A 14,664-nucleotide genomic window follows, 5' to 3' on the forward strand; every position below is an offset into this window, starting at 1 on the left:
CATGGGTATTTTAATAAGAGATTAATGACACAGACTTCCTGTCCGTATTTCTTTCTTTCCTTCTCTCCACTCACTTCTCTTTCTTTCCACTCTCTCAGGGGATGGTTTACTCAGCAGAATACATCAAGAAGAAACTGGAGCAGGAAATGATCTTGTCACAAGCATTTGGAAGAGACTTGGTAAAAGACTCAATATATTATATAAAGTATAGTGGGCTCAATAATAACATTTTCTGTTCATTTGCACTTTGAATTTGTGTCAACACCACTGTAGTCCATTACTCAAGGCTGCACTATTCACATTATTCCTACTGTATGAGAAGAATTCTACAATTAGCAGTCGAGGCAACTTGTTGAAGTGATTATGCTCACTGTGGTGACAAAGTTGTGCTTTTGCAAGTGAAATGACTCTTGCTGTCTCTCACAGAACAAGGGCACCATGCACTATGGGCTGGTGATAGTCGGCCACTCTCTCGGTGCAGGCACTGCTGCTATCCTCTCCTTCCTGCTGAGACCTCAGTACCCAACACTTCACTGCTACTCTTACTCCCCACCTGGTGGCCTTCTTAGGTGAGTCAATCTGTGTGTGTGTATATACAGAAGACTTTACAGGAGAGCATCAGTCAGTTTTGCTGAGTACACTGTGCAGGAAGTTATTGAATACCTGTTTGCCACTTTCACTCACAAATCCCGTGTTTATGTTTAAGTTTCAGATCAGACTGCAGTTGCGGGTTTACTTTGGTCACCACTGTTTACTAAAGACCAGAGTCTGTATCTGTTTCTCAGTACACAGCATAGCTAAACCTCAAGCACACTTGTGTAAATATTTTTGCTCAATAGAACTGCGCATGTTAAGTTAATCAGAAATGATCCCTGCAGTGTTTAATCTGGGGACTAAACAGGAGTAATTATTTTTTTGTGTGTGTTTCAGACCTCACAATGTCCCCACAAGCTGTGGAGTGCACTGTCATTTTCCTTTTTTTATTTCTCTAATATAGTTTATTTCTGGTCCAGTGGTTCCGAGTTCATTAGCACACTTGAGCACAATCCAACACCCTGCCATACAGCTGGCTGCAGTGGTTAGCTGTGTTTCCTATGCAAATCATGCTGGAAGAGAGCCTGTACCAAGAGATAACTAAAATGCTGCAGTGCACCAAGGGCTCAAAATTTGCAACAGCCACCAGCCAAATACTGGCACAATAGCACATACAAGTAGCAGGTAGATTTCTCTCACAAAAAAAACAGTGATAATCTAGTGAATGGCCATCAGTATTTAAACATTCACAATCACTAGCCATTTGGCCAGTGGACCAAAAAGTTAATTTGCATCCTGAGTGCACCTTTGGTGTTTCCTTAAAGTTAAGACATATTATTTGTCAGGCTTTGATTAGACAATACTAGGTAAGTGACAAAATAAAGAATGTAAATAATAAATCAGCGGAGAACCATAACAAATTCAGATTAAGCAGCGATCTGATATCCCTGTGTTCGTGTTCTTCCTGGAACATTATAATAAATGTTTATCCAGGACTATAATTTAAACTGAACAATCACAATTTTGTAATATGTTGCTTTAAGACTGAGGGATGATGCAAAATACGCATTTACGTTAAGTTGTCCTTTGTCAAATGTGTTAAATGTGTTAAAGGGTCTGTTTGAAGTTTTTTTGTTGGGCAAATCTGACCAAAAAAGCAACAGATAATTGAAAAGAAACATAAAGTAAGGGAGCTTGGCGTAAAAATGATAAGTGAACAGTATAATGACGTGTTCCATTGGTGGTATGAAACTCTGTTTTGTGAATGGCCTGTACTCAACTCATGAGGCAATGAAGCTTTGTCAAAAAGTAGACTACTAAGTACAAATTGTGGTCCTGTAGCAACATTGATTATTTTTTAGGATCAACCCCAACATGTGGATATCAGGTAGACTCTCCATCATCAAAAGATGAAAAAAATAAGGAACTATCAGAATAGTCAGAACAGACTATACTGAAACTAATCATTTTTACACATACTATAATCAGGTAACATCCTGGATCCAGGAACACTATTCTATTCACAATCCCCATTTTCGTGTATACGATGATGTTAAGGTTTACTCTGGTATCAAAACTTTAATCTTTGGTATTAATAGGCCACTTCTGCACCACTTCTATAGCACACACAGTGCTGCGGAAGTGGTACAGTGGCAGCCCCATCCATCAGACAGGGCAACGTATTTTCAGTCATCAACAGTTAGAGGCCATAAAAGCAAAAGATAAATGCTTCTGTTATTGTGCACCACAGCTGCACTGTGCTGTGGCTACCCATATATATCAATCAACAGCCACTGCTTACATAGCAAAAGCTTTGATAATGTTTTCTGTGCTCAAGTGCATTCATTATTCTCTTTTCTTGGTTGCCCCATTCAAAAAGCAGCAACGCTTAAACCTGTTTTTCAGGCGCCCTTGATCATTTGTTCAAAGTCTGTGAGATCACGCTTGATGCTCTTTTTCAGGTCTTCTGTTCAAATGCAAATCACCTGTGGAAATTTATTTGCTGTTTGCACCTGTTTTTGTTATGACACAAGCAAATTAGAAGGGAGGGTCCACTTCTTCTGCAGGGGCAGGGTTTCAGTAATTATTTTACTGCACTTTCCTCCGTCAATAATTTCCAATATTGTATCTCTTATTGTGGATATATTCAGTAAATGTATTATGTGAAGTAGAGTAGCACAGTCTATCAAAGAACTTTTGGCATTAGTTGGCTTCTGGTTGTTTTGAGTTTTGGATTAAAACAGGTGTCTTTATATATTTATATATATATATATATATATATATATAAATATATATATATATATATATATATATATATATATACATATATATATATATATATATATATATATATATATATATATATATATATATATATATATATATATAAAAAATATATATAGATATATATTATGTATAAAAAAAAAATATATATATATATATATATATATATATATATATAAATATATATATATATATATATATATATATATATATATAAAGACACCTGTTTTAATCCAAAACTCAAAACAACCAGAAGCCAACTAATGCCAAAAGTTCTTTGATAGACTGTGCTACTCTACTTCACATAATACATTTACTGTGTATATATATATATATATATATATATATATATATATATATATATATATATATATATGTATATATATATATATATATATATATATATATATATATATATGTATATATATATATATATATATATATGTATATATATATATATATATATATATATATATATGTATATATATATATATATATATATATATGTATATATATATATATATATATATATATATATATATATATATATATATATATATATATATTGAAATGTGTGCAGAGAAGATGGTTTCTTCTCCATTCACATCATTTAATCTCCCCTCATGTCCTGTTGTCATTATCTGTGTTCTTCTTTTATTTACCCAGCGAGGAGGCCATGGAGTACTCCAAAGAGTTTGTCACATCTGTGGTATTAGGAAAAGACCTGGTACCAAGGTATCTCTTCTAATATATATAGTACACTGTGATTAACATTACCTTGCTGCAGTAATTCCATAATAGACACATCTGCTGCTACTCTCTCTTAGGCTCGGCCTGTCACAGCTGGAGGGTTTCCGACGCCACCTTCTGGAAGTCTTACAGAAAAGTAACAAGCCAAAGGTGACTTCATCTCTTGACACTTTGCATAATGAGTCGGATCAACCCTTAAATATCAAAAAGAAAGAAAAGAAATTGACACTGTGCCGTCTCACAGTAATTTGGGGGAATTGTTTATGGGTAAAAAGTCATATCTCTTGTCTTTGTGCTAATGATTGATTGAGTAGTTATCAGGTTCAGGTTGCATTTACAATCATCAAATTCCACCACCGTCACACTCGTTTTGCAATGTCTGATGAGAAGAAACTACAGGCCTCCAAACAACCTCTCGCAACACTGCAATTAGAATATCTCTGCTGTAATTAAAACATAATTTAGTTAACCCCAGCCTGCTGCTGAATCTATACATATAAAACTACACAAGACAGATTTAGAGAAGTTAGGTTGCATAACTAAACTGTGTTTTTCTTTGCACCAGTGGAGGATCATTGCGGGAGGCACCAAATGCATCCCAAAATCAGAGCTTCCACTCGAGGATGATGATCCTCAGTCTCAGCCAGCAGCGCCCCCAAGTAGTCGCCTTTGGCTCCACCCCAGTGACCTCAGCATTGCCCTTTCAGCCTCGACCCCCCTCTACCCTCCTGGCAGGATCATCCACGTGGTGCACAACCATCCTCCAGAGACATGGTGAGGAAATTGATTTGAAAGCTGTGGCTGTTTCTGTTTTGCTGTCTGCTGAAGCGGTTGTGTAACTGATGCGTGGACACAGTTACCTCAAAGCAAATCTTTATGTTTGTTTCACACTTGTGACTTAAAAGAGCTGGCAGCTCAGTGGGAAAAGGTATACACTGAATACTTGGGACAGTGTGGGTTTGAAGTGTTCACGTGGCGCTGCCCTCCTCCTTCTGCAGCACTGTCTTATATCTTTTATTTTATAGTCTTCCTGTTTCTTGTGCCTGTTTCTTTATACCTAGTGTTTTTAATTTTGTGCAGTGTGGAAATATTTTCAGAGAGTTTAGAGATATTAACATTTTCCAGATTCTCTTTGACACTGTTATCAAACATACACATCTTCCATCAACTGAGCTGTAATCCAAGGCCAGAATACATTCAAAGATCCTATGACTAACAGATGGATGTCATTCTTAATCTTAAAAAAGATAAAAGAGGTATCTGTGATACAGTTGTTAAGCATCTGAAAATGATTTTATTTTTCTTACCTTATGCTCTTGTCAAGTTATATCACTGTCAGATTTTAGCTCTGTGTGGCTTCCTTCACCTACAATACATTCAAGTGATTTTTAGTCACCAGACACTCTTGTTTTGCACATTGCAATATCCATCTCTACTGTGACATTGCATAATCCAGGTCAAAGATTTTGCACTACTGCATAAATCTGGACAGTCTTCACCTATTTAAAATCAATCACATGCTATTTATACTATATTTACACTCCTATTTATATTTTTATTATATCTTTTGATTATTTTTAGTATTGTTTGTTTTTTGCACCTGCAAAAACGAGAAAAATCCAAAAGGTGGGATGAAAAGGTTAAAAAAGAAGCCTTTATTTAGATGGTCATTTCAAACTGAAATTCTATGAAGTGCATTAAAGAATGAGCTACCCATGTGAGTAGCAACCCATGTGTAGCAGCACAAATGAAGAGTGGTTTTTTTCTCTCTCTTTTTTGAATAAAGGGTGAAGGTGCAACAATCTGATCAGATTTGAGTCATTCTTCAGTTTACCATATTTAGCTACTGAGCTTTTTGCCCCAACTTGCGAGTCTGGCGTGATAGAGTCACATGAACTGGACTGTAAATGAGGGAAAATCAATCAATATGTGTGTTCATTTGTCTTCAACCATGTTTGACAGACCTTATCTCTTCCTCCCTGCAGCTGTAGCCAGGAGGAGCCAACCTACTCAGCCCTGTGGGGGGACAACAAGGCCTTCGATGAGGTCATCATATCACCCGCTATGCTTAATGAGCACATGCCCCACATGGTGATGGAGGGCCTAAACAAGGTCTGTTTTATGCGTGTGCATGGATTTGATGGGTGTGGGTGTTTTTGAAATGCTGGTGAAATGGTTTTTAAATCTTGTCCCTGATTTCCACCACTGGATAACTGAATTTGATGGATGACGAGTATATGTGAAACGTCTCTTTCTATAAAAATCCAGATGCATTCACAAATATTTTTTAACGATTGTTCATAGAGGGGCATACCACCATACCAAAACACATTTTGTACTGTGTGAAGTAGGAACTAATGCAGACAGATTGAAACTGATCCACTTTGTTTAAAAAAACTTTATCCTAAACTAGAAACTGACACAATCTGTGGTTATCTAGCTACATGCTCATGTAAATGTATTGCATTTATCGATATGTTTTCTTATAGAGAGTTCCAGTTAATATTAGTGATTGAAGGGAAGGCCTGCTGTCATTTGTAGAGAAAACTCATTTGAAGGCTGTTCAATTTATTGTTACTCTGGCCTACGAAGCTTCTTATTCCTGATTGCACATTGGAACTCAAAAAGACCATTATCAGATTCATTGTAGTGATTTATTTACTTTTTCTGGTGGAAACACACTATTGTAAAGGCACAGGAAAAACTTTGTGCCCTTTAAGTGTTCAGTTAAAGAATATCTTTTGAATGATTTGGATTGAATCTGAGTATTGTATCCAGTTAATTTTGCATGGGACCAATCATTAACATACAACTTACCAAACACCCTTTTGTTTTCTTCACGTTGCTTCGGTTTCTAAGCATGGGAAATGTTCACACCTAGGTGGTTTCATTGTATCCTCTGGTCTTTATGAGTGTATGAATTACAAGCATTGAGCATCTCTTCAGATAACTGGGTATTAATGTGTATGTTTGCATGTGGCAGATTCACTTTGGGAATTGCACTTTTCTTGTGAATGAAGAGTTAATGTTGTAAGTTTGTTCATCTCTGTGTGTATAATGTGTTTGTACTTAATTTTTGCACTTGTTTGTCCTTTTGTCAGTATGTGTCTGGATGGATGTTTTGAAGGAGACATGTGATGTTCATTTCCAGGATCATAATTTTATTGTGTGTTACTACTAGAACAGGTTTAAATGCATTAATGCTCAAAAAACGTATCAGTTTTCTTATACCATCCAGTTTTGCAGCACTGTATTCCCCCTCTGTCTAAAAAGCTCAGTTTTAGCTCCTGTCTTTTTAAGGCCCCTCCTCCTGGACATCCAGTCCGCTCTGATTGGTCAGCTCACACATGCATGAGCCAGCACTGCTAACAACAACAGAGCATAAATTATGCAAATAAAAAAGCATAATAGGTCTTGTTTAAGTTTGAGTTTGTGTGTGTGTGTGTGTGCGTTGTTGACTGCTGTGCCTAGTCTGTAGTATGATACCTCTGGTGTTTCTGCAGGTACTGGAACCATTTTGTCCCCTGTTTGAGCAGGAAAGCTCAGAACCAGAGGACGTGGAGGTCAATCATCATGCCAGCAGCACCACTATGTTGATAACCTCACAAACCGAATTAAACTCTCATCCTCTTCCCTCTGATTCCTCGGCTCCCACACACAACGACCAGTCTTCCGTCACCTCCCTCACAGAGACCGAGGCTGTCTCTGTGCCTTTGACTGTCGTTGCTTCTCCTTCTCTTTCAGACACTGGGTCTGATCTTCCTCCTCCTACTCCTCCTCTGTCAGACTCTACTTCCTCCTCACAGCCGAGCTCGGTGTCTGTCCCCACACTTTCTAACAGTCCCTCCGACCCTCAGCCAGCAGCACTTTCAGTTCACGATGATTCACCACCACAAACCCAGTCAGACCCACCCAACTCTCACTCTTGTGTCGATGTGATTGCTGCTCCTCTTTCTGAAATCGTATCTGATGAGTCGGACAGCACTCAGATAGAAAATCCCTCTCTTGAGATAGTAACATCACATAGCTCTATAAAAGAAGTGCCAAACAGTCCTTCTTATTCTCTTGCATAGACTTTATGATACTCAGTATTGCTCTTCAGTAAAACTCAGGATAGGGTGTCTGAAAGGCTTTTTTTTAAGAGACTGGTAAGGACATTTAATAAGTCATCATAGAGGCGGAAACGGCGCCTTTTCCACTTCTAAAAGAAGCCACAAAACACCGGGATGCAAAGCAGCACAACTGGTATAGCACTTGAGGAAATTCTGGAAAAACATTCTCTCTTGCCATTAAGAATTCCTCCTGGCTTTCTTTCCACTTGCACATAAAGCTGGTGGCTGGGTGCAGCATGTCCAGACAAGCTCACTGAATGCCATGTAAAGGCGTTCAGGGAAGCAAGCTGAGGCAATGGATGTGATGTGGTACATTTCACAGGTTAAAGGTGTATATAACAGACCAGGGATATGCAATCGTGTTAAACTTTAGAGTACAGCAGAGAAGCCTTTTCTAACCCCGGCATGATGAGTCCAAACCCACCTGCATTCTTTCTCCCCTTAATGATGAATTTGCTCAAATCAACCCTTCAGTCTTCCTTCCATCCATCTCACAGCTCTGGTACATTTGGTCAAGTGCTGTGGCATGAACTTGCTAACCCCATTCCTCGAGCTAACAAGTTTTCTTTGTATTCACGAGGTTTCCATGGTAACCTAATTTCTTCCACATTAACTGCTCTTTCTTCCTTCTTGGCTGGGTGTTTCAGTAGCTGCAGCTCTTCTCCTTTTTCTTTTTTTTTTTGTGAGTGCATATTCAGCTTTTCCTTCAATCTTCAATCCCTTCAAGGAATAGTCAATTACTCATCAGCAGCAGATGGAATGGCACAAGGAACAAATGTGTAAATATAGAGTACTCTGCTCAATTGAAAAATTCTGAAAAATTGCTCAGAGACAAATTTCTAATTTCTTCTTATTACTGATTTGTTACAGTGGAGGGCTTTTATTAACGAGACTCTGGGAACTGGAATTGTATATATTTTTTATGCCTTCCATCGTGCATTTCTTGATGTGCCTTCATAAATTATATATGTCATATGAATCCTTGGCTGTAGGGGTTTGCAGTACATTATTGCATAATGCAAAACTCCAAGAACGATTTTTTTCTCTCTGGGTGCAGAGTTTTTTTAGTTTAGTTTGTGTTTTTTGTGCCTACACTTGCAGGTGAAATGTTTGATATTGTTTGTGCCAAATATCTTCTGTAGTCTATCTCCTCTGTACTTCACACTCATCCATGTAACATCGCCATGTTTTCATTTGTGATCCACAACCATCTGCATAACTCCAAACATAATAAAAATATACATACATTTCCATTTAATTTAACACTTTCATGTTCCTGTGACACATCAGTTGTATGTTTATTTGGGTGTTTTCATGTCCCGTTACTGTTCCAGTTGTTTTAATATCACATTGTGCTTCCACCAAGTATTTCAACTCATTAAAGTTAACCAAATATATGTCATTGTGTGTTGATGTGATTTGGTGTTAGTGTTTGTTCTCCTCACTTATGTATTAACACAACTAAAAGAAATGAGTGGGTTACATTGTTTTCTTGAATGTTTTTGAAGTTGCACATGCAGTTGGCTTATGCTTTACTATTCCTTATCATAGTGTTGGTCCTCGCTCAGGCTTTATGACTCCATCGTGGGTGTTAAATGTCAGTTGGAGTAGGTGTAAGCTCACCTTTAGATTGCACTTACATTTATCTGAAAGTCGCTGCACTTTAATAATAGCTGTAATCATATCTGCAGCTGAATAAAGATGTAGTGGTTTCTTGGCAAAAGTCACTGAAAACCATTATAATCTCAACAGAGGTGGTCCAAATGCATAACGAGACATTTGTGACATTTGACACAAGTGTCTTAATCATGAAAACTGTGTGTGTTGATGATGCGTTCCAGAACCGTTAATGGCCAGTGGATTAGATATTGATCTCTTGATTTTTCTCAACCTTGTTTTTCGAAAGAGTTGTAAATTGAGATGCATAGACATCTGTTTTTTTTTTTTTTACATTTTTTTTTGGGGGGTTTTGGTAAAAAATAATCAACTAGTAAGCAAAATCTGTCTGTTTAATGCAGCAGTAATAGAATTTAAACCAATAAAAGTTGGATATTTTTTTTTTCCATTTAGAACTGAGCTTGTGCATCGTTTCTCTGTTCATCATCCTGCGTTCTTGCGATCATTGTACCTCTATCTGTCCAGTCACGTGTCTGTGTATACCTCTGTGCTTGTGACAGGTGCTGGAGAACTATAACAAAGGGAAAACGGCTTTGCTGTCGGCAGCCAAAATCATGGTGAGCCCCACAGAAGTGGACTTGAACCCAGAGTCCATTTTCATGGATGCATCAACAACTTCTCAGCAGCCGACGCCTACAACCCACCACCGCAGGAACAGTAGTGTTCGGTTAGTACACCAGGCACCACTGTGGGTGTGTTGGAGCCTACAAGAATATATGAAACAGATTGTTTGATCCTCTGTATAGTTGGTTCCCCCTCTAACTTAACATGTGATGGAGCAAATCTCTGCCTTAACTGTAGGGATAATCATGGGGACATGTCTATTTTCTATTTAATGATCTAGCCACAACTAAACAATACGACTGCTACTAACTGCTACTTTATTGTTTTCTCAAAATCATCGTTTCTGTCTGTTCTGTTTGGTTTTAAAAAAAACAAGACAAAAAACATTGCTACGGTAAGGAAAGCATGCCAATACTAATTTTGCATAATGTGCTCCCTTCTCTCATGCACGCATGCACGCTGTCTGACCACAGAGCAGTTGCGACGTATGGTAGTATTCAGTTCCCACCTCGCCCTCTCTGGTTTAGCCCCTGTCCAAAGTCAGTGTGAACTCCTGGTAGTGATGGCTGGATTATGATGTTACCTCTCCTGTATTAGATGCTAATACAAGAGCAAAACTGTTACTAGGATTCACTCCTGGCCTCCCAGTCTCACCTTTTGTCAGTTTTTATTCCATTTCTGTTATGTTTTGCCGGTGTTCACCTAGTCTGTCGACTCTAGATATGTTTGAAATACTAACAAGTACCCATTTCCCTTCTTTAACCCCCCCATGAGTTGTGTTGACCCATTTTTTTACGTCTGTCTTGTGTTTTGGATCCCCTCTCCCCCTCCTTTCCCTGTCGCTGCTCTCCAACCCCTTCTTCTACTCTCCTCTAGTTCATGTGCCCAGTCTGAAATATCTCTGGATGGTTTCTCTGAGTGCCCTCCTCCCCCAGTGCCTGTAGTGCTACGTGGAGCACGGGAGCGGCTGGCCGTGGAGCTGAGGGACCGCAAAGCTCCGCTGGCCGTCATGGAGAGTCTCTCAGACGCCGAATCGCTCTATAGTCTGGATTCCCGACGCTCCTCTGCGGCGCTAAGGGGTTCACCAATGCTGAGCAGCCTCCCGTTCCCTTTGGATGCGCCGATCCCAGAGGAGAACCCGTCTCTCAGCTCTCGCACTGAACTCCTGGCTGCCGACTGCCTCTGCGCGGCAACACCAGAGCACCTTGGTGAGGTCGGGCCCTTCTTCACCCCAGTGGAATCCAGATCCACCCCGGATTACCCCATGCGGCTGTCTCCCGCCACACCTCGCTACAGTGGAAACCATTCCCCAGCTCTGCTAAACCAGAGCGTCCTCAAGCCAGAGGTTAACGCCAACCCAAACATGCTTCCTGATGGGGATCACCAACAGATGCCGGGTGTTTACAGCCCGGGGAGCACTCCCAACGCTCCCCTCAGCCCGCAAGCAGGTTTGAGACCAGTCGATGGAGAAAAAGATGACTGGGAGCTGGAGACAGCAGAGAAACAGTTACCGGCTTCTACTCCTCCGCCCCAACTATCCAATGGGAACCCCAGCCAGGCAGTGCTGGAGTTCGCCCAGTACTTAGACTCTCTATTCAGATTGGACGGCAGCAGCTCACCGCCTCTTGAGCTGTCTGACGGGGAGTCCGAGTCTGGCCGGGGCTCCTTTGGGCAGGGTGAGTGTCTCGGAGACGGACAGCAGTTGGATGACAAACAGCTCCTGGCCAGAGCAACACTGGAGCCTAACCTCGTCCCCAAACCCCCACGCACTTTTGCTGGATCTGCTGACCCCTCTTCGGGCATCTCTTTGTCCCCATCCTTCCCTCTCTCATCGTCAGAGGAGCTCAACGACCTTTCCCCCGGCGAGGGAGCCCCGCCAGCCATACACTCCCTACGAACATCTCCCCCTTGCCACTGTCCTGAAGAGAACACACTATCGTCTATGGTGTAGTGTGCTTCCAGAGACTCCAGCGGGTCCTTTTGCTCTAAATCAAGAGGTGCGGTCATCCAAATTTTAAAAACATATCACAGTATGTGCATGCGATGGAATGCAGTCACTCATCAGAGATCCAGTGACAGAACTCTACGGACCAACTCACAAACTGTTTCCATTCTTCAGGTGTCTCCTCCGAACGCTGTTTATAGCATTTTCACACTATTGCAATGACTAAGAAAAAAAAAAAAGATACCTCTCTCTGCATGCCAGGGGGCTGTACTGCTTTTGGGTGAATATAATCTAACTGTAGCTTCACAATGCCATTCCAAAACAATGCCGTCTCACCCACGTAGGGACGTGTCAGCATTACATCGATTCCCTGACTTAACAAAATCAAAGGGAGAACAGTTAACTGAGCAGGGAAACAAAAAAAACTAACACTGTAGACGAGGTTAGCGTAGGCACATCAGCATCTCGGTTGATGTACCGCACAACTTCCTGCACCCTCAGCAGCTCCAGCTTTTACTTTATATTTTTTATTTTGAAAAAAAAATCAGGAATGTGAAGATGGACATGTTCGTCAATCAGTAGAAGTGAGAAGACATTATGAAATGATCCTCAGGTCTATAATGAATTGACTTTGAGAAAGAGAGTAAGTGTGTTACATTGGTGAGAATTCATGTGTCTTAAAAATGTAGTGATTGTGACAAAAGTTATTACAGACGCCTATGGATGTTTTTGAGTCTTTTGGTTACTCTTTATAGTGCATGAAAAAGTTTTTTTTTTTTTTTTTCTCCTTTTATTTTTAAAGAGAAATTGTCAATAAGCCACATAGATTGACATTCGGATACTCTTGCACATGTCATATTGCTCAATTTACCCCCCCTTTGCCAAAAAATTTAATACATTGTATTGCCAAATGTATTTATGAGATGTACTTTTGTATATGTAAATGGATATTGCTTTATTTAAACACAAGCTAAGTTCATTATCTCTTGCCCTAGCCATTATGTTGGTTCCCATATAGACTGTTACACAGCAACACCACAGAGAAGATGCCATCCTGACCTTAAAACACTGCCATGGCTTTCATTTTTTTAAAATACAACCTCTGTACCTTGGGTTTGAACCAATAACGAACTTGCTAATAGTTGTCCGAGACTCATAACTACTATACTTTTTCTCTTTAGAGAGCTATTAGCAATGTGCCCAGGTCAAGGTCTGCATGCTTTTATGCATTTTCAGAGTAGCATGGCTGGTATAGAACAAGTCTTGTCATGAAATTACAGTAAATAAGCTCTAAACATGTCCAGAATTTATATTATATGTAAAGTCAAACCATTCTGGAGAGGCTTGTTAAATGTCACCAGACAGGTCCAAACTGTATATCCTAAAAGTGTCCCAGGATATCATTTCTGTTGCTCTCAAGGTGCTCTCCGTCATCTTGGACGTCAAGGTGTTTGCTTCCCTTTAATGTGGTTGATCTGGAACATCTCTGAGGTTGGACTGAACAAATATATGGGCTGGAACATTTCGTCAGCCAATTCTAAATACTGTACGTGGCATCCAAATCTTCCATATCACTCTGGGTGTTAACAGGTGGCTCACCGTTTGCATTATTTATTACCATTAATGTTGTTATCACTTCTATTGCTATATTTGATGGTATTATTATCCTTATTGCTCTTGCAACAGATTGGTTTGATGTCAGTGGTTTTTATCTCAGTTTTTTTTTTTTTTTTGTTGGGGACAGTGTGGCAAAACTTTTTAAGACTTTCCCAAATGTAAGGAGTTATATATTTCAGCTTTTTTTCTGTCCGAGTGGAAAACTATTTGACATTCTGCCATGGCATGGTGACAATATGCTCTTTTTACAAATGTTTCATTAGTGGTGAGACATGCTGCTGAGTGACAGCCTGCTCACAGTGACCTTTTTGGTGCAGCGCCACCGTCAAGCCCGGAGTCACCATAGTGATCTGCTCACTCTCTATTTGGAATAAGATTTGCTGTGGTTACTCACAGCAGACTGTTCCAGCCAGTTTACAGTCTGACACTGCTCAAATCATGCTGCCTGTCCCAGTAGTCTCTCACAAAATACACTAAGGTTGGGCCAGCGATTTCCTACGTTCAGTAGCTTTGCTCGCAGCCGGTCATACACTAAACACTGCTGGAAGGGGGAAAAAAAAACACTGTAATACTTTCCACCATGATGTGTACAGCACCATCTTCTATGTGTAATTATTTATGCAGATGTCTAAGGAAAAAAAAGATGAATTCCAATAGAGTCATGTAGAAAACAACTATATAACAATAAGGAGATAAAGAATATATTAAAAGATATCAGTATTGACATATAGGAAAAAAAGCAGATATTTCATCTGAAAGTTATTTATTCAAACTATTGGCAGAATTACAAATTGGTCTATATTGAAAGAGAAATAATTCAACTATGTCTTGTCCATGTTTACCTGGTTTGCTTCCCCTCCTTTCCTGCCCCACAATGAGAATGTATTTACTCCCTCCCCCGCACTGCCCTGCCTGTAATGGAATAAACTGCAAACTACGAAAATAACTATGAATTTATGTCATATGTTCACTGCTGATTTCATTCTGTCAACGTTTTGATGACTGCCATTGAAAATAAGCCACAAACTGTTTTTCATGTCAGTTTTGTTGGTCGGCTTGTTTTCCTCACTGCCACTGATGTAGTTTATATTAAAGAACAAGTTAACCCAAAAACATTTAATGTAGGCATTATCTCTTGTTCATGCCGACAGAAGGTCTGGTGAAGTTTCGTAACCCACAAAA

The 14,664-nt window shown here is 39.6% G+C and overlaps 1 protein-coding gene across 3 annotated transcripts in view; it reads left to right on the top strand.

Annotated features, from left to right (window-relative positions):
- dagla (diacylglycerol lipase, alpha) overlaps nt 1–14,428 on the top strand; it is a 36,015-nt gene extending 21,587 nt beyond the window's left edge. For 2 of the 3 annotated variants that reach the window (XM_037094379.1, XM_037094380.1), the window contains 9 exons: nt 99–179; nt 427–569; nt 3,484–3,552; nt 3,645–3,717; nt 4,133–4,341; nt 5,553–5,679; nt 9,857–10,023; nt 10,297–10,314; nt 10,797–14,428. In XM_037094379.1, the coding sequence (XP_036950274.1) occupies nt 99–179; nt 427–569; nt 3,484–3,552; nt 3,645–3,717; nt 4,133–4,341; nt 5,553–5,679; nt 9,857–10,023; nt 10,297–10,314; nt 10,797–11,871 (1,962 nt within the window). In that variant the 3' untranslated portion in view covers nt 11,872–14,428. The remainder of the gene's footprint in view (nt 1–98; nt 180–426; nt 570–3,483; nt 3,553–3,644; nt 3,718–4,132; nt 4,342–5,552; nt 5,680–9,856; nt 10,024–10,296; nt 10,315–10,796) is intronic. The other variant, XM_037094381.1, reaches the window with a different exon arrangement.
- Nucleotides 14,429–14,664: the final 236 nt, after the last annotated feature.

Source organism: Acanthopagrus latus, chromosome 4 (genome assembly GCF_904848185.1).
Source record: "Acanthopagrus latus isolate v.2019 chromosome 4, fAcaLat1.1, whole genome shotgun sequence".
Classification (NCBI taxonomy): domain Eukaryota; kingdom Metazoa; phylum Chordata; class Actinopteri; order Spariformes; family Sparidae; genus Acanthopagrus; species Acanthopagrus latus.